The sequence below is a fragment of the Thalassophryne amazonica genome, chromosome 9, assembly GCF_902500255.1.
Source record: "Thalassophryne amazonica chromosome 9, fThaAma1.1, whole genome shotgun sequence".
Taxonomy (NCBI): Eukaryota; Metazoa; Chordata; class Actinopteri; order Batrachoidiformes; family Batrachoididae; genus Thalassophryne; species Thalassophryne amazonica.
This window is the reverse complement of record NC_047111.1, coordinates 88,931,820-88,952,565: the sequence shown is the minus strand read 5'-3', so window position 1 is coordinate 88,952,565 and position 20,746 is coordinate 88,931,820. Positions and strand designations below refer to the sequence as shown.

The window sequence follows — 20,746 nt, the reverse complement described above, 5'->3', positions numbered from 1 at the left end:
TAATTAACTGGTTTATTTAATGGAGAAAATTTCATAGGTATGGGAACACTAGTAACATTTTAGTTTAGATTTTTGTTTGATCCACAGATGAAGACCGAAAAGTGGGAGGAAAAAAAGGCAAACACGACATGATCAAATTTCTGTCAAACCTAAAACTTTTGCAGATTACTTAATGCTAAGTATTTGCACTTTTAGCCTAATATGTACAAACATCAAGCTAAATATTTAGCTAAATGTTGAGACAAATATGCACCTTAATAAACGAGAGAGTTGTTCCACCCTGAAAGTCAGATTAATAAAGTGTCTAATGTTAAGGCATGTTTATTCAAACTTGCAGTTCATGGATGTTTTGTTTTGGAGTAATTGTAGCCTGCGGGCTTTTGATGTCAATTTCAATTTCAGGGGCACTTCTAAAATATTAATAATATAATAATAAAAAATGGCTGTTTGTGCAAAGGTTTGTTTGTTTTTTTTTTGGGTGCTTGGACAGAGTGTCGCCGGCGGCTAATTCAGTGTAGATCCACCACTGGGGGTGAGAAAAATTGGATTTTCAAGACATCTGTATCATGATTCATTACAAGCATTGCAATGCCATTTTGTTTTTGACATCAATGTGTTTTTATGTATGTTAGTGATCTGTGTGAAAAGCTTCCAGAATATAAGTTGCATGACCTTCCAAACCACGAAAAAAAAGCTGTGACTTACACCGGTACTCTGGGAAATAACGGAAGGTGGATAAAAGTGGTCTTTCTATGCTCATCTGTTGATGAGCATAGAAAGATGTCTATTATTATTCCCAGAGAGGACATGATTCTGTACTACTTAGTTTAGTCTTGAGTAGTGTAGCTTTTATTTTATTTCTGCTTTACTCAAGAATCACTTCTTTTATTAATAATAACATTGTGATAATTGACATAACTTCCTCAGCATTCCTGAGGAATGTGCTGTTGCTAGTGTGCTTGCTGTTGACCATCTGCGCACCTGTTCCACGTGACCTGGGTGCAGCAGATAGGCAGTTACGTTCAAAAGGTGGGCAAGTGCCTGTTGTCTGCTTGGGTGGTTGCCATCCAGCACCCAAGAGGGTTTTGGAGTGCAGTGTATGCGGCAAAGCATGGCACGAGCGCACGCTGCCAGACCTGATGATTATGCTAAAAAGTGATGGCCATACCACCACCCCCAAAATATAAATCCAATAACAATTCTGGTGACTTTTTATTTTATTTTGTAAGACAGTTAACATCAGTTTGTAGGACCAGATGACCTGGATTTAAATTGTGTTTCTGATGCAGATTTCTGCATGACATAATTCTATTTCTCCTGCACAGACCTGTCAGGATGGCAGCAGATTCTGAGGTGACAGAGGACATTGTGTTCAGAGGTGTGGAGTTTGCTGTGAAAATCGAAGTGGAGAAAAGTTTGCTTATAGTCGAAATATCCGACTCTGTAACAGCAGATCAGTGGAGGGGAGAGTTTGATCCACCGTGTAAGTCACAGATTTCATACCCACATAATATACCCTCTGTCTAAGGCACAAAAAATCCCACTCACAGTATGTAATTTTCTTGCAGACATTGAAGACCTCACTCGTAAAACTGGAAACTTCAAGCAGTTTCCCATTTTTTGTAGCATGTTGGAATCAGCTGTTAGAAAGGTATGTCAACATGTAACACTTTTTTTTTTTTTTAATTGTTTAAGTAAATTTCGAGTGGAGGCTTAAAATATATGAAATTTGCTGTTCTGATGTGACACATTTCCAACAACTGAAACAAGTTTTTGCACGGTCCATTGTGGTGGCACTGAGTGTGATAGTGGGCGGGACGTAGAGACTACAAATGGAAGTTTTGAGCTGAATAATAATAATAATAATAATACTCTGTTTTGGACTGTAGTAGGGTTGCAACTAATGATTGTGAGCTGTTAATCAACTTTGATACCATCGTCAATGCTGATCTGTCACATTCTTTTTCGATTCCCTTAATTCCTGATCAGTGTGGATAAATAAAGGTTTATTGAGGTTTTCTAAACCCATAGTTGTTCTCCTTGTTGCTCGGCACGAAGTTGAAAGAATGTTACGTATAGCTAAAATTATGATACATGATCTTGCAATGTGGAACTGTCAGAAAAACAGGCTGGCATTGATGCAAGGAATTGATGACGTCTGATGCGTATGATTCCAATGGAATTAAATTTCTGTAACTGATTCTGAAGTGGAACCAGTTCTTGATTCCTAGTCCTAGTAGTTGTTTGGTCCATAAAATGGTGAACAGTGTCAATGAGTCTTTTCTCGAGCCCTAGATGACGTCAAATTTCCTGTTTTATCCACAACTCAGAGATATTCAGTTTCATGTCAGAGATGAGAAAAGACACTAGTAAAGATACCACGAAATATTCACATTTAAGAAGCTGAAATCAGAAAATGTGAACATTAAAAAATGACTCTAAACAATTATTGTTAATCGATTATCAAAATGGTTGATTAATGGGCAGCGTGGTGACGGAGTGCTCTTGCTTCCAAAACAGATGGTTCCCAGTTCAAGACCATCTGTGCCTGTGTTGTGTCAGGAAGGGTCATCCAGCATAAAGCCTGTCCCAAATCAAAAACAGATGATTAATAATCAATTAATCCTTCCATCTCTAAACTGTAGCGGGTGACCAGCGAGGAGGCGTTCTGTCTTTGTACGGAGTTTGTTCTCCGCATGGCAGTGTGGCTTTCCTCCCACCATCAAAATGGGTTTGTTAACATGCATGCACCTCAGAACCACGTGAGGCTGGAGACTGGCGTGGAGCTGAGGTGTCGTCCTCGTCTAGATGTAGGAACACGTGCACATTCTTCAGTCTGATCTAAATTGAAAAACCATTTCGGTGTGCACGTTGATCTCTGTGACATCTGTTTTATTTCTGATGTGTTGCTGTCACCGTGTGCTTTTTCGTTGCAGACAAGTGATTCTGTTACACTTGACCTGTTGACCTATGCTGACCTGGAGTTGCTACGCAACAGAAAAGTAGGTGTGGTTAGTCGTCCTCGCAGCCATCAGCAGCCATCTGCTCTCACTGCCAAGAGATATCTTATCCTCATATATACTGTGGAGTTCGACAGGTTGGTTTTATCTTCTTAAACAGCACGTTATTGTTTCTCTGATTTAGTTCTGTGATTAGAGATGGAAATGGATAAGGTTGTATTGATAGCAACATGTTATTGATTTTTCCCTATCTGTCCTGTTCTGTTTTTTAAATTCCCTTTTTGATTTGTGCTCAGTTTTCTGTGTAAAAATGAATGCCTCCAGCTGTTTTCCTGGTTGTAAGCTGCAATGTTTTACATCATGACATTGCATTTGAAATTATGGCAGATGCGTTTGCAGCGAGACGCTGTCAGGGAAAAAAAAACATGGCTGCATTGATAAAAGAAATTAATGACATCTGACACATGCCATTCTGAGGGATTGAGAATGTGGAACTGATTCACATCCCCATCTGTGATGGGATCTAATGTTTCTTTCATTTCATTGTTTATGAATCTTTAATCAGTTACTTGGCTTAAAAATGTCAGATGTGGTTAAAAAGTGTCTCCCACAGTTTTCCTGAGTCCAAAAACAACTTTCACATGTGTACAAAAGTCAGATACAGCAATGATTTTCCACACTGCAAAAACTGATTTCTTAGAAAATTAAAAAAATACTTGTTTAAAGAAATTGTGACTTAATTTTTGTCTAAATAGAAAAAAATAATCTTGTCAAGCATTTTTTACATAAGAAAAAAAAAAGTCTTATTTTGGGAAAATGTATCTCATTTTTTTCTTAATACGTTTTTCCAGCTAATATCAAACTGTATTTAACCAGTAACAAGGAAAGCCAATGGATTTCAAATCATCCAAGCAAAGGAACAAGATTTTTTCCTTATTTTAAGACAGAGGCTAATAAGAATTCTGTCTAGTTTTAAGACACATTTTGATTATTTAGTGCCTAGACATTTTGCTAGTTTTGAGAATTTTAACCAAGTAATTTTTTCTTAACCCATTGGCAGATTTTTTTTTATTAATAATATTTTTATTATTTTTATTTTATTTATTTATTTTTGCTTAATACAAGACAGTTTGGCTAGATTTTGAATTATTTTGAGAGGGACAGTTTTTGCAATGCATTCATTTAGAACAGTTTGAAACCAGGTCATTTCTATATAATCACAGTATATCCAGTTTGAACCATTTTAGCATTAATTTGCAACTGTTTAACCCATATAGGGTCTTTGTTTTTTTTGTTTTTTTTGTTGTTACATAGGGAGGGAGTCCTGTTGGGTCTCGTGGATCCATTGCATTTTGGGGCTCTTAATTCAACATAATCACAGTTTTTTTTTTTTTTTGTTAAAATACTCATCAGATGTTTTCATCCCAATTACAAGTAATATCAACAACACATATGTTAAGTTTGTTCCTTTTATCTTTGTTAAATCACATCTATGAATAGAGATGCAACTGGTTTTTGTTTATTTTTAATTAAAATTTAAGAAAATAAGGAAATGCATCATTAAACAGGCATAACTGGAAAATGATTAACAAATGTATAAATGAAGCAAGTTTTTCCAGAACTATAGTGTATTATTTATTTGAATTTCATTAGAAATTTAACCTGCTCAGGCCAGTTTACACATAACACCTGTCTGAACAACACATTAGCTCCATTGAACTCAGCCTTTTCATAGCAGACTAGACCACACATGAGGGGCAGAGTTTCAATGGCTCTTTCACGCTTCAGAGCCGGCTGATGCTCATTCTCCTCTACAAACTCAGTGTAAGACTCTGAATTTTTAGAAATGTGATCATCACATTCTGAAGCTTCTTCCTCTGCATCACCATCAAAAACCCCTGTCTCTTCCAATATCAGCTGTAAGGCAGCCTGAAGAGAGAATCACTTTGCCATCTTGATCAGTTGTGGTATGGAACCATACTGACAGAACTATTTATAGTGTCAGGTCCCCAAGCTTGGGGACAGAGGGTAAAGTGTGTGGGAATGTGGGTGCAGTCACTGCACAATGTTGCAGCCTTGTGCAGGAACAGTGGGGGCTCACACCAAGGGCCCATTCACCTGCTTCACTCTGCTCTGCTTCACTCATTCACAGGCCCCTCACAGGGTTCAATCAATCATCAATCAACTTTTTTTTTATATAGCGCCAAATCACAACAAACAGTTGCCCCAAGGCGCTTTATATTGTAAGGCAAGGCCATACAATAATTATGAAAAACCCCAACGGTCAAACCGACCCCCTGTGAGCAAGCACTTGGCAACAGTGGGAAGGAAAAACTCCCTCTTAACAGGAAGAAACCTCCAGCAGAACCAGGCTCAGGGAGGGGCAGTCTTCTGCTGAGACTGGTTGGGGCTGAGGGAAAGAACCAGGAAAAAGACATGCTGTGGAGGGGGGCAGAGATCGATCACTAATGATTAAATGCGGAGTGATGCATACAGAGCAAAAAGAGAAAGAAACAGTGCATCATGGGAACCCCCCCACAGTCTACGTCTAAAGCAGCATAACCAAGGGATAGTCCAGGGTCACCCGATCCAGCCCTAACTATAAGCCTTAGCGAAAAGGAAAGTTTTAAGCCTAATCTTAAAAGTAGAGAGGGTATCTGTCTCCCTGATCTGAATTGGGAGCTGGTTCCACAGGAGAGGAGCCTGAAAGCTGAAGGCTCTGCCTCCCATTCTACTCTTACAAACCCTAGGAACTACAAATAAGCCTGCAGTCTGAGAGCGAAGCGCTCTATTAGGGTGATATGGTACTACGAGGTCCCTAAGATAAGATGGGACCTGATTATTCAAAACCTTATAAGTAAGAAGAAGAATTTTAAATTCTATTCTAGAATTAACAGGAAGCCAATGAAGAGAGGCCAACACGGGTGAGATATGCTCTCTCCTGCTAGTCCCCGTCAGTACTCTAGCTGCAGCATTTTGAATTAACTGAAGGCTTTTTAGGGAACTTTTAGGACAACCTGATAATAAAGAATTACAATAGTCCAGCCTAGAGGAAATAAATGCATGAATTAGTTTTTCAGCATCACTCTGAGACAAGACCTTTCTGATTTTAGAGATATTGCGTAAATGCAAAAAGGCAGTCCTACATATTTGTTTAATATGCGCTTTGAATGACATATCCTGATCAAAAATGACTCCAAGATTTCTCACAGTATTACTAGAGGTCAGGGAAATGCCATCCAGAGTAAAGATCTGGTTAGACACCATGCTTCTAAGATTTGTGGGGCCAAGTACAATAACTTCAGTTTTATCTGAGTTTAAAAGCAGGAAATTAGAGGTCATCCATGTCTTTATGTCTGTAAGACAATCCTGCAGTTTAGCTAATTGGTGTGTGTCCTCTGGCTTCATGGATAGATAAAGCTGGGTATCATCTGCGTAACAATGAAAATTTAAGCAATACCGTCTAATAATACTGCCTAAGGGAAGCATGTATAAAGTGAATAAAATTGGTCCCAGCACAGAACCTTGTGGAACTCCATAATTAACTTTAGTCTGCGAAGAAGATTCCCCATTTACATGAACAAACTGTAATCTATTAGACAAATATGATTCAAACCACCGCAGCGCAGTGCCTTTAATACCTATGACATGCTCTAATCTCTGTAATAAAATTTTATGGTCAACAGTATCAAAAGCAGCACTGAGGTCCAACAGAACAAGCACAGAGATAAGTCCACTGTCCGAAGCCATAAGAAGATCATTTGTAACCTTCACTAATGCTGTTTCTGTACTATGATGAATTCTAAAACCTGACTGAACCTCTTCAAATAGACCATTCCTCTGCAGGTGATCAGTTAGCTGTTTTACAACTACCCTCTCAAGAATCTTTGAGAGAAAAGGAAGGTTGGAGATTGGCCTATAATTAGCTAAAATAGCTGGGTCAAGTGATGGCTTTTTAAGTAATGGTTTAATTACTGCCACCTTAAAAGCCTGTGGTACATAGCCAACTAACAAAGATAAGTTGATCATATTTAAGATTGAAGCATTAAATAATGGTAGGACTTCCTTGAGCAGCCTGGCAGGAATGGGGTCTAATAAACATGTTGATGGTTTGGATGAAGTAACTAATGAAAATAACTCAGACAGAACAATCGGAGAGAAAGAGTCTAACCAAATACCGGCATCACTGAAAGCAGCCAAAGATAACGATACATCTTTGGGATGGTTATGAGTAATTTTTTCTCTAATAGTCAAAATTATGTTATCTCATATGGTTACGAAGAAAGATGAAAAAGAATCTTGAACAGATGTGGTTTGAAACAGATGTGCTTACACTTTAACTAAATTTAAAAATGCAACTGTTTTGTTTTTTGTTTTTTATTTTCTAAAAAAACAAAAATCAAACCCTCAGACCACATTTCAGAAGGTGGATCAAGTCAAAATTATAGTTTCTTGACACGATTTAAAATATTTGATGATTATAATAGGTGATGTTTAAGTTTGTTTTGTAGTCTATAGTTTCTGGCTGTATGTTTGTTCATTTGTTTGTTTATTTACAGGATACACTACCCTTTGCCTCTGCTCTTTGTGGGTAAACCGGATCCTGCTGCTCTACAGAAGGAGATCCGAGCGCTGAGGAACGAGCTCGCTGCTCTCAGCTCTCCTGGAGTGAACAAATCTGCAGAACTAGAAATACAAAGGCTGCGCGCAGAGTACGTTGATCTTATTGTTCTCTTCCGGATCATTACGAGCGGGTACAGTCCTTTTGTGACGTCTCCTTCTGTGTTGAAGGCTCGCTCATGTAAAAGAGGAGAAGGAGGCCATAGCCAAGATTCTGGAGCGACTGCAGCTTGGTGGCAGCGGGTCCACGCCTGGACGGGAGGACTGGAGGATCAGAGATGTGGTCAGAATGTTGGAGGAGCAGCTTGTGAAGGAGCGGGCAAAAAGTCAACGCTCTGCGAGCAAAAGGAACCAGGAGCAGCGACTCTTAAAAGAGCAGGTGGACTCCTGAGCACCTCTGGAAAACTACCTAGTTTAAATGGATGAATAATGGTGAAGTTTTACTTTGTCACGCGACTATTTGAACTCATATATGTCAATTGTTTTGGCTAGTTGGAGGAGCTGAGGGCATCTGAGCGTGCACTGTGTATTCGGGTCAAGGGCCTCAACAATGAACTGGCGTTGCTGCGGAGAGGGTTGGGCAATCGGAGCGTGTACTGTCTCTCTGCTTTCTTTCTCTTTCATTCAGTAAATTAGAATATGAAACATTTCCTGAATTCTCATGCGTTAGTTCTTTACTTAACCTCTGTGTGTCTGCAGCAAAGCAAGTCCTGTATCCAGTCACATGGACTTTCATGCTGATGGAGGAATCTATCGCTCCATCTCCCGTGAGAGGAGGTCTGCACACAGGGCAGTCAGGGCCCGTTCTGGGTCTGGAGAGAGAATAGAGGGCAGAGGGCAAAGGTCAGATGAACGGGGAAGAAGAGCAGACTCCTCAGGGCCACGCAGTTCCGTGTCACGGCCGTCACCCTCGCCCACTGGTACTGTCTGTTTGTGATGCTGCGACACATAATTACAGCCCAGACTGATCAATAAAAAGCATGTTCCTGCCATATCGTACTCTTACCCTATGGTCATATTAGCTACAAATGACGGCAACAAGCAGTTGGCATTTGTCGCTTGATGGGTCTTACTGGGGTATGGCCAGCTCATGGTTACCAGGGTTACTGGGTTCAATGTTTATTGATAGATTATAAAGTACGGGGAAATCCGACACTATCGCTGAGTTTTTTTTTCTTTTGTGCCTGACTGCTGAGCAGACCCAAAGCTCGCTTGACTTGTTTCAGTAAAACGTGTTTCACAGTGACGTTCCTTTATCTCTAGTTAGCTTGCTTGAATGTCTCGGTAAGACGTCATGTAGGTATTATCTGGTTACAAAAACAGGGTTTTTAGATTTAAAAGTCTTTATTTCTCACCAACTTTCACAAAATCTAAGAGAAAATTTCCAAATACATCAGATTTATGCAGACGTACAGCTGTATGTCCCAACTTCTTGGATTGCTTTGTTCAAGCAAGCAACCAACCAGCCCAGCGTAGGTCATCTATTTTGACCCTGCCTAGCTGATGGTATAGTGACTGCATGTCTCTTTGTCGCTGTAAAACACCCACTGTCTGAAAATGAATGGCTGCTAGTCACTTCGCCCCATGTCTCGTGTAGCTAATGTGACCAAGGGGGTTACTGTTAGGAAATAAAGTTCAGTGATGCGTTTCAGTCTGTATGTTGTCACCTACAATCTTGCAGGCTCACGAGGAACACGGTTTGACCCGACAGCTTACGTCCAGGACCGACAGCGCAGACTGAAAGAGGTTGAACTTGCGAAGTATGTAGGTTTGTGTTTGTCTGTGTAATCACACCTGTTGTGCTGCTCGCCGGCAATGGTTTAAATGCTGCTTCCTGTTTCAGACACAGGAAAGTGCGTAGGGACATGCTGGCATCGCCAAATGTCCCTGACAGGGGGCGCTCACATTCAAGAGAGGTCTATCCTTCAGTGTCACGCTCTGGCAGCAGAGGCAGAAGTTCATCTGTGGAACGGAGGAGCAGGAACTCTTCTCAGAGCTCCTTAGTGGATATGGATGAAATGGTCAAAACTTTGTACAGGTGAAGTCCTGCAGGAGCATTTCTGTTATGTTACTGAATTACATAACATACGTTTGTAAAGCTCTTATTTTTGCATAATTCATGCTTCATTTCCTTGGTTACAGAGGAAGAAAAACTTACAATGGACCCAGTGTGGTGAGTGACATGTTGGTTATGTTGGTATTATGTGACATATCTCGCTGCACAATATTTTTTGAGTGCTGTCAATGCATTTGGCATGTTCATATTAGTCTAATTGAAGGATCAAGTAAGGAAAATTTAATCAAACAAATCACCAAGCACATCACCCTACAGCCTTTTTTGTTGCTTGGTTAAGAAGAAATCTTGTACACTTTTTATCTCCAATGTGAGTAAAACATATAAGAGCAGTCTGATATCATTTGTGGGTTCTTGGATGCACAATGTTTACTAGTGAGTGACATGCACGCTCTGTCGCAAACACCCGGTACTTCTCTGTTCCTGTCCGTAGTAAACTTTAAGGGCTCCTTCACACATAACACGATTGAAGCCAACTAGTGCATGAAGGAGGAATTGTGTTTCATTTGTGAGAAATTGGAGCTGCCTCCAACGCCTTTTACACCTGTCGCAACAGCTATTCGTGCACACCAGCGGCTGAAAGACATAGAATGCCCTGTGAGAGCCCATTCAATCCCTCTCGCGGCAGGTGTCGGCCAAATTTCAGGTGACATGCACGAACATCCAACACCACTCGCTGAGCACTTAGGAAATGTGTGGCCATTTGCGCTGTTAGCACAAAAATAGTGAGCAGACGATCACTTTCGAGCTGGATGTGAAATTTGTCTAAGTGCCCCCACGAGTGTGGCTTTGCAAAAAGCCACACGTGGCGTACGTGTTTTGTGCCCCCCCCCCCCCCCCCAAACACGCGGCCTGCTGGAGGGATGCACACTTGCATAAAATGCTGATATGTATGTACAGACATGATCACATGGGGGCCCGACAGCCACATCTGAGCACACACAGCATGGCGAGCTGTCTATCAGCTGATCACAGCACACTGACAGCTGGAAATGATGTGTCACATTAATAACACAGAGACCACTGCCAGGACAAGTATATAAATACAGTTGTATGAAAAAGTTTGGGCACCCCTGATAATTTTCATGATTTTCTTTTATAAACCATTAGCTGGGGTACCCGGCGCTGCCCGGGTTAACCTGTTTTAGACATAAGCCAAATGCCAATCATTTTAATCAAAACAATTGCCCAACATTTGTTTTTGTAATGTTGATGTCTTATAAATATAATAGTTAATGGGCTAAAGTTTGTCCAGCAGAACTATAAGAGGTGGACTCCCCAAACTAAGTGTAAATACTTGGTTAAAAGACAAACACATTTGAAGTCCTTCATGCAGACTTTGTATTGCCATCAAATTTATAACAAAATTAGAAGCACTCAGAGAGTGCAAACCTCCGCCAAGGCCAACATCTACACGCCCTGGAATCATTGAACCTAAAGTCTAACAATGATGTTTGCTCAGTAGTAAAAAAAAAAGTTTCATCTGCTGTGACTGGATAGCATGTATCCTTAGCGCTTGGCATCACAGTTTATTGCAACTTGCACCTTTCCCAGAAGCTACTGTCATCTGAGCACTGATATTGATATTGCATGTGTTTATAGACAAAAACAACTAAGAGAGAAAATTCAATTTATTATTCAACTAAACTGCAAATATATGAATTTTTTAACATTTATGAAACACTTCTCTAAACAAGGCCATAGGGTCACTGACCCTAAAGAGATTCCCTCCTTGGCACAGTGATCTATTTCTTTTTGTCTCTTTCTCTAAAATTGTATATAATAATCATTAGATTATTAATATATAAACAAAAATAAATTTAAGAAATATTACAATTTGAAAACAAATGCACCCGAACGTGATGACAGCTGCAACTGCTTAATGCTAACTTTTAACATTGAAAATGCCATAGACATGCTAACGCGTTAGCATCAGGATCCGGATTGTGATCCGGATCACCACTAAAATTTAATCACTTGTTCCTCTTGTCATTTCCAACCACTCCACAAAATTTCTATAAACAAAAATAAATTTAAGAAATATTACAATTTGAAAACAAATGCACCCGAACGTGATGACAGCTGCAACTGCTTAATGCTAACTTTTAACATTGAACATGCCATAGACATGCTAAAGCGTTAGCATCGGGATCCAGATCGTGATCCGGATCACCACTAAAATTTAATCACTTGTTCCGCTTGTCATTTCCAACCACTCCACAAAATTTCTATAAACAAAAATAAATTTAAGAAATATTACAATTTGAAAACAAATGCACCCGAACGTGATGACAGCTGCAACTGCTTAATGCTAACTTTTAACATTGAACATGCCATAGACATGCTAAAGCGTTAGCATCGGGATCCAGATCGTGATCCGGATCACCACTAAAATGTAATCACTTGTTCCTCTTGTCATTTCCAACCACTCCACAAAATTTCATCAAAATCCGTTCAAAACTTTTTGAGTTATCCTGCTGACAGACAGACAAACAAACAAACGCGACCGAAAACATAGCCTCCTTGGTGGAGGTAATTACACACAAAAGGTAGGTAACAGTATATGTAAATATCAATGAATCATAATTGAGGTAGTGGTGTATTTCACTGTTTTTACATTGCAATTTTACAAACATAAAATTAATGTATTCAGACAGGAAGGCAAACTGGGTTGTACAGGACAGTCCGGTGCTTAACAGTTGCGAACATAAAGTAGCTGAAGAAAGGGATTAAATAAAGAGAGATGGCCAACACATATACAGGGCTGGAAATTTGAATCTGCCTGGTCATACCCATAGCCTCAGCCTAAGCATGTTGTTGTTTGGCTGGAAATTTGAATCTGCCTGGTCATACCCACAGCCTCAGCCTAAGCATGTTGTTGTTTTGCTGAGTGTGCTGTGCTGAGTGTGCTGTAGAAAGGGATTAAATAAACAGACTCCCAACACATATACAGGGCTGGAAATTTGAATCTGCTTGGTCATACCCACAGCCGGCTATTTTGGGGGTAATTTTCAGTTCAACTTTTTAAAAAATGGTACCAGTTTGTTCCCCATGCCATGAGGATTCAAAATATATATAGTTTTTAGGGCTACATATTATAGATTGGGAGTTTATCCCGGACAGACAGACAGACGTAGCCCTTTATGTATATAGATTACAGAGGTGCATCCAATCATGAGAAAGGGTATTTAAAGTGGCCATTTGCAAATGTTTCCCTCTTTGCATCTCTTCTAATGAGTGGCAACATGGGAACCTCTAAACAACTCTCAAATGACCTGAAAACAAAGATTGCTCAACATCATGGTTTAGGGGAAGGATACAAAGAGCTATCTGAGATTTCCGCTGTCAGTTTCCACTGTGGGGAACATAGTGAGGAAATGGAAGAGCACAGGCACAGTGCTAGTTAAGGCCCGAAGTGGCAGGCCAAGAAAAATCTCAGATAAGCTGAAGCGAAGGATGGTGAGAAGAGTCATAGTCAACCCACAGACCTGCTCCAAAGACCTACAACATGATCTTGCTGCAGATACTGTCTCTGTGCATCATTCAACTATACAGTGCACTTTGCACAAAGAGATGCTGTAATGCAGAGTAAGCCTTTTCTGCGTACACGCCACAAATAGTCGCTTGAGGGATGCTAAAGCACATTTGGACAAGCCAGCTTCATTTTGGAATAAGGTGCTGTGGACTGATGAAACTAAAACTGAGTTATTTGGACATAACAAGGGGCGGTATTCATGGCAGAAAAAGAACACAGCATTCCAAGAAAAACACTTGCTACCTACAGTAAAATTTGGAGGTGGTTCCATCATGCTGTAGGGCTGTGTGGCCAGTACAGGTACTGGGAATCTTGTTAAAGTTGAGGGTCACATGGATTCCAGTCAATATCAGCAGATTCTTGAGAACAATGTTCATGAATCAGTGACAAAGTTGAAGTTGTACCGGGGCTGGACCTTTCAACAGGACAATGACCCTAACCACTGCTCAAAATCTACTAAGGCATTCATTCAGAGGAACAAGTACAACATTCTGGAATGGCCATCTCAGTCCCCAGACCTGACTATTATTGAAAATCCGTGGTGTGATTTTAAGCGGGCTGTCCATGTTCGGAAACCAACAAACCTGAGATGTTTTGTAAAGAAGAATGGTCCAAAATACCTTCAACCAGAATCCAGCTTCTTATTAGAAGCTATAGGATGCATTTAGAGGCAGTTAATTCTGCAAAAGGAGGATCTGCTAAATGTTGTATTTTTTTCTGTTCGGGTGCCCAAATTTATGCACCTGCCTAATTTTGTTTAATGAATTATTGCACACTTCCTGTAAATCCTATAAAATTAATTTCAGTTCTCAAATATCACTGTTTATCTGCTATATGATATACGAGGTCTGTGAGAAAAGTATCCGACCTTTTTATTTTATGCAAAAAATATATGGATTTGATTCATATGTTTTTACGTCAGCCAAGCTTGAACCTTCGTGCGCATGTGTGGGTTTTTTCACGCCTGTCGGTTGCGTCATTTGCCTGTCTGCCGGCTTTGAGTGAGCACTGGTCCACCCGTCTCGTCGTTTTTTCATTGCGAGGAAATGGCGGAATGATTTGGGCTTTGTTCCATCAGATTTTTTTCAGAAACTGTTAGAGACAGGCAGCTGGAAACCATTCGGAAAATTCACATGGCTTTCGGTGAAAATTTTATGGGCTTCACAGAGATTACGGAGTGTTACTACCATTTTAAGGACGGCCCACAATGGCGCACGGCGCGCCGCGCTCTGAGCCACGATCGACAGGCTGATCAATCAATCAATCAATCAATTTTTTTTTATATAGCGCCAAATCACAACAAACAGTTGCCCCAAGGCGCTTTATATTGTAAGGCAAGGCCATACAATAATTATGTAAAACCCCAACGGTCAAAACGACCCCCTGTGAGCAAGCACTTGGCTACAGTGGGATGGAAAAACTCCCTTTTAACAGGAAGAAACCTCCAGCAGAACCAGGCTCAGGGAGGGGCAGTCTTCTGCTGGGACTGGTTGGGGCTGAGGGAGAGAACCAGGAAAAAGACATGCTGTGGAGGGGAGCAGAGATCGATCACTAATGATTAAATGCAGAGTGGTGCATACAGAGCAAAAAGAGAAAGAAACAGTGCATCATGGGAACCCCCCAGCAGTCTACGTCTATAGCAGCATAACTAAGGGATGGTTCAGGGTCACCTGATCCAGCCCTAACTATAAGCTTTAGCAAAAAGGAAAGTTTTAAGCCTAATCTTAAAAGTAGAGAGGGTGTCTGTCTCCCTGATCTGAATTGGGAGCTGGTTCCACAGGAGAGGAGCCTGAAAGCTGAAGGCTCTGCCTCCCATTCTACTCTTACAAACCCTAGGAACTACAAGTAAGCCTGCAGTCTGAGAGCGAAGCGCTCTATTGGGGTGATATGGTACTACGAGGTCCCTAAGATAAGATGGGACCTGATTATTCAAAACCTTATAAGTAAGAAGAATAATTTTAAATTCTATTCTAGAATTAACAGGAAGCCAATGAAGAGAGGCCAATATGGGTGAGATATGCTCTCTCCCTCTAGTCCCCGTCAGTACTCTAGCTGCAGCATTTTGAATTAACTGAAGGCTTTTTAGGGAACTTTTAGGACAACCTGATAATAATGAATTACAATAGTCCAGCCTAGAGGAAATAAATGCATGAATTAGTTTTTCAGCATCACTCTGAGACAAGACCTTTCTGATTTTAGAGATATTGCGTAAATGCAAAAAAAGCAGTCCTACATATTTGTTTAATATGCGCTTTGAATGACATATCCTGATCAAAAATGACTCCAAGATTTCTCACAGTATTACTAGAGGTCAGGGTAATGCCATCCAGAGTAAGGATCTGGTTAGACACCATGTTTCTAAGATTTGTGGGGCCAAGTACAATAACTTCAGTTTTATCTGAGTTTAAAAGCAGGAAATTAGAGGTCATCCATGTCTTTATGTCTGTAAGACAATCCTGCAGTTTAGCTAATTGGTGTGTGTCCTCTGGCTTCATGGATAGATAAAGCTGGGTATCATCTGCGTAACAATGAAAATTTAAGCAATACCGTCTAATAATACTGCCTAAGGGAAGCATATATAAAGTGAATAAAATTGGTCCTAGCACAGAACCTTGTGGAACTCCATAATTAACTTTAGTCTGTGAAGAAGATTCCCCATTTACATGAACAAATTGTAATCTATTAGACAAATATGATTCAAACCACCGCAGCGCAGTGCCTTTAATACCTATGGCATGCTCTAATCTCTGTAATAAAATTTTATGGTCAACAGTATCAAAAGCAGCACTGAGGTCTAACAGAACAAGCACAGAGATGAGTCCACTGTCCGAGGCCATAAGAAGATCATTTGTAACCTTCACTAATGCTGTTTCTGTACTATGATGAATTCTAAAACCTGACTGAAACTCTTCAAATAGACCATTCCTCTGCAGATGATCAGTTAGCTGTTTTACAACTACCCTTTCAAGAATTTTTGAGAGAAAAGGAAGGTTGGAGATTGGCCTATAATTAGCTAAGATAGCTGGGTCAAGTGATGGCTTTTTAAGTAATGGTTTAATTACTGCCACCTTAAAAGCCTGTGGTACATAGCCAACTAACAAAGATAGATTGATCATATTTAAGATCGAAGCATTAAATAATGGTAGGGCTTCCTTGAGCAGCCTGGTAGGAATGGGGTCTAATAAACATGTTGATGGTTTGGATGAAGTAACTAATGAAAATAACTCAGACAGAACAATCGGAGAGAAAGAGTCTAACCAAATACCGGCATCACTGAAAGCAGCCAAAGATAACGATACGTCTTTGATATGGTTATGAGTAATTTTTTCTCTAATAGTTAAAATTTTGTTAGCAAAGAAAGTCATGAAGTCATTACTAGTTAAAGTTAATGGAATACTCAGCTCAATAGAGCTCTGACTCTTTGTCAGCCTGGCTACAGTGCTGAAAAGAAACCTGGGGTTGTTCTTATTTTCTTCAATTAGTGATGAGTAGAAAGATGTCCTAGCTTTACGGAGGGCTTTTTTATAGAGCAACAGGCTCTTTTTCCAGGCTAAGTGAAGATCTTCTAAATTAGTGAGACGCCATTTCCTCTCCAAGTTACGGGTTATCTGCTTTAAGCTACGAGTTTGTGAGTTATACCATGGAGTCAGACACTTCTGATTTAAAGCTCTCTTTTTCAGAGGAGCTACAGCATCCAAAGTTGTCTTCAATGAGGATGTAAAACTATTGACGAGATACTCTATCTCCCTTACAGAGTTTAGGTAGCTACTCTGCACTGTGTTGTTATATGGCATTAGAGAACATAAAGAAGGAATCATATCCTTAAACCTAGTTACAGCGCTTTCTGAAAGACTTCTAGTGTAATGAAACTTATTCCCTACTGCTGGGTAGTCCATCAGAGTAAATGTAAATGTTATTAAGAAATGATCAGACAGAAGGGAGTTTTCAGGGAATACTGTTAAGTCTTCTATTTCCATACCATAAGTCAGAACAAGATCTAAGATATGATTAAAGTGGTGGGTGGACTCATTTACTTTTTGAGCAAAGCCAATAGAGTCTAATAATAGATTAAATGCAGTGTTGAGGCTGTCATTCTCAGCATCTGTGTGGATGTTAAAATCGCCCACTATAATTATCTTATCTTATCTTATCTTATCTTATCTTATTATCTTAGACCATTTCATTTCTAAACGGATGGCTGTGTCGATCCGGGACCGTCGTGTGCAATTTCTCTGGTTATCAGCCATTTTCCGGCAGATTTCACTTTTAACAAGAGATTTTGTCATGGAAAGCCGCGCGGAAGCTTCGCGCGTCACAGCGGAGCCGCTGATGGAGCGAGACAAAGAACACCTCCGTTTTGGAATGTCAGAGGACAGGTTGGGACATGCCCAGCTCTCCACAATTTCTCTTATACTCACTCGACTGATAAGCCACTGAAAGCCGAGATAGGCATGTCGCGAAGCCTCCGCTCGGCTTTCCATGACAAAATCTCTTGTTAAAAGTGAAATCTGACGGAAAATTGCTGATTTCCAGCTCTTGCGATAACCAGAGAAATTGCACACGACGGTCCCGGCTCGACACAGCCATCCGTTTAGAAATGAAATGGTCGTTTCAGCCTGTCGATCGCGGCTCGGAGCGTGGGCTGTCCTTAAAGCGGTAGTAACACTCCGTAATCTCTGTGAAGCCCATAAAATTTTCACCGAAAGCCATGTGAATATTCCGAATGGTTTCCAGCTGCCTGTCTCTAACAGTTTCTGAAAAAATTCTGATGGAACAAAGCCCAAATCATTCCACCATTTCCTTGCAGTGAAAAACGACGAGAGGGGTGGACCAGTGCTCACTCAAAGCCTGCCCACAGGTGAATGACGCAACCGACAGGCGTGAAAAAACTCACGCATGCACACAAAGGTTCAAGCTTGGCTGACGTAAAAACATATGAATCAAATCCATATATTTTTTGCATAAAATAAAAAGGTCGGATACTTTTCTTACAGACCTGGTATTTAACTGAAATTGCTGATCCAAATAACCAATGAGTTATAAAGGAAAATCATGGAAAACATCGGGTGCACAAACTTTTACATTTAACCGTATGTAGTTCTGTGAATATTTGTAATGAACAGTAGCCAAGGTTTGTTAAAGTTGCGCTGGGGCTGGATCTTTCAACAAGACAATGACCCTAAACACTGCTCAAAATCTACTAAGGCATTCATGCAGAGGAAGAAGTATAACATTCTAGAATGGCCATCTCAGTCCCCAGACCTGAATATTATTGAAAATCTGTGGTGTGATTTTACGCAGTCTGTCCATACCCGGAAACCAACAAACCTGAGATGTTTTGTAAAGAAGAATGGTCCAAAATACCTTCAACCAGAATCCAGACTCTCACTGGAAGCTATAGGAAGCATTTACAGGCTGTTATTTCTGCAAAAGTAGGATCTACTAAATATTGATGTATTTTTTTTCTGTTGGGGTGCCCAAATTTATGCACCTGCCTAATTTTGTTTGAAGAATTATTGCACTTTCTGTAAATCCTATAAACTTCATTTCACTTCTCATATATCACTTTGTTTGTCTGCTATATGACATATTTAACTGAAATTGCTGATCCAAACAACCAGTGATTTATAAAGGCAAATCATGGAAATTATCAGGGGTGCCCAAACATATATACATTCAGGTCTTTTTCAACAGCAATAATGTTATACAAAATGTTTGTATAAGATTATTTTTTGATTTGCCTTAAAATAGCACTGGATAGCATTTCTAAGGTCATGGATAAAGAAACCAATATTAATCATGTTTTTGAGAAATGCGTTTGTGTTCATCATGTTTTAGTGGAAGAATTTGATTCACAATTTCTATCTGTGGCTAGAAACCTGCATGCATGGCATCTGTTTTTTTTTATATAGCTAAGTAAGTAAAAGTAAGTAAGTAAAATTTATTTCTAAAGCACATTTAAACACAGTTTACACTGACCAAAGTGCTGTACATAGTTAAAAGTAAATAAGTTAATAGGCAGGAAATATACAAAGAAACAAAACAACTGATTACAACATCAGCAGCAAGATACAAACACAACAATCATTAACATGACAAAAACCACACATAACCAGCTAGCGGTTAATTAATAGGGAATGCTAGTGTAAAAAGGTGTGTCTTGAGCTTGGATTTAAAAACAGTAATAGATGGGGCATCTCTGATATCAGGAGGCAGATGGTTCCACAGTCGGGGACCAGCGACTGCAAAAGCTCTGTCCCCTTTTAACTTGAGGCAAGTTCAGGGGACATGAAGGAGACCTTTACTGGAAGATCTCAGAGACCTGGGAGCAACAGCAGGATGAATGGCAGTAGCTATGTAGTTAGGGGCCAGGCCATGAAGAGCTTTAAAAACCATTAACAATAATTTAAATTGGATCCTGTACTGGACAGGAAGCCAGTGTAATGTGGCTAGGACAGGGGAGATATGTTCATGTTTTTTCCTGTTAGTGAGCAACCTAGCAGCAGCATTTTGGACCATTTGAAGCCGTGACACCAGTGTTTGAGGGAGACCAAAGTAAAGGGAGTTACAGTAGTCTTGATGTGAAGTTATAAAGGCATGGATAACTTTTTCCAGGTCACTGTAACACAGAACAGATTTGAGTTTTGCAATAATTCTTAATTGATAGAAACTAGTTTTAACAACAGAAGAGATTTGTCTGTCAAAGTTGAGTTGGGAGTCTAGAATTACACCCAGGTTTCTTGCATAGGTTTTGACAAATGGAGTGATGGAGCCAACATTCCTGGAGATGGAGTTAATGGATTTTAGGGGGCCAAAGATTATGACCTCAGTTTTATCCTCATTTAACTGGAGGAAGTTATTGGCCATCCAGATTTTAATTTCTTTCAGGCAGTCCAGGAGAGGCTGCAGAGAATTTCCAGATTTGAGAGGAAGATACAACTGAGAATCGTCGGCATAAAAGTGGAATGATATATTAAATTTTCTGATTATGTTCCCCAATGGAAGCATATATAAACAGAAAAGAACAGGACACAGGATGGACCCCTGAGGGACCCCATAAGACACAGGGGCAGGGGGTGAGGAATACTGGCCTATAGACACAGAAAAGGTTCTTTGCTAGAGGTATGAGTGGAACCATTTTAATGCAGAACCCTTAATCCCAACCCACTGTTCAAGCCGGGTCAGCAAAGTTGTGTGGTCTACAGTGTCAAATGCTGCACTCAAATCCAACAGGATAAGGATAGCATTGTCACCAGAGTCGAGAGTGAGCAGCAGGTCGTTTGTTACTTTTAACAGGGCTGTCTCAGTGCTATGGCGGGCCTTAAAGCCAGATTGAAATGGCTCCAGGATCTCTGCTGAATTGAGAAAGGAAAGCAGCTGTGTTAACACAACTTTTTGCATAATTTTGGAAATAAATGGTAAATAAATGGTAGTTTGGAAATGGACCTAAAATTTTTTAAACATTTTGGGTCAAGGTTATGTTTTTTAAGCAGAGGCTGAACTACCGCATGCTTAAAGCAGGTGGGAACAAAAGCATTAGCAAGGCAGGAATTTAAG

General features: G+C 40.1%; 1 protein-coding gene across 2 annotated transcripts in view; it reads left to right on the top strand.

Annotated features, from left to right (window-relative positions):
* The window catches only part of LOC117517624 (coiled-coil domain-containing protein 61-like), a 50,823-nt gene that overhangs the window by 17,344 nt on the left and 12,733 nt on the right, over positions 1–20,746 (top strand). For both annotated transcript variants that reach the window (XM_034178718.1, XM_034178717.1), the window contains exons 2-11: positions 1,326–1,483; positions 1,569–1,651; positions 2,937–3,097; positions 7,520–7,672; positions 7,752–7,959; positions 8,073–8,173; positions 8,280–8,500; positions 9,262–9,340; positions 9,424–9,618; positions 9,723–9,753. In XM_034178718.1, coding sequence (XP_034034609.1) covers positions 1,336–1,483; positions 1,569–1,651; positions 2,937–3,097; positions 7,520–7,672; positions 7,752–7,959; positions 8,073–8,173; positions 8,280–8,500; positions 9,262–9,340; positions 9,424–9,618; positions 9,723–9,753 — 1,380 coding nt within the window. In that variant the 5' untranslated portion in view covers positions 1,326–1,335. The remainder of the gene's footprint in view (positions 1–1,325; positions 1,484–1,568; positions 1,652–2,936; positions 3,098–7,519; positions 7,673–7,751; positions 7,960–8,072; positions 8,174–8,279; positions 8,501–9,261; positions 9,341–9,423; positions 9,619–9,722; positions 9,754–20,746) is intronic.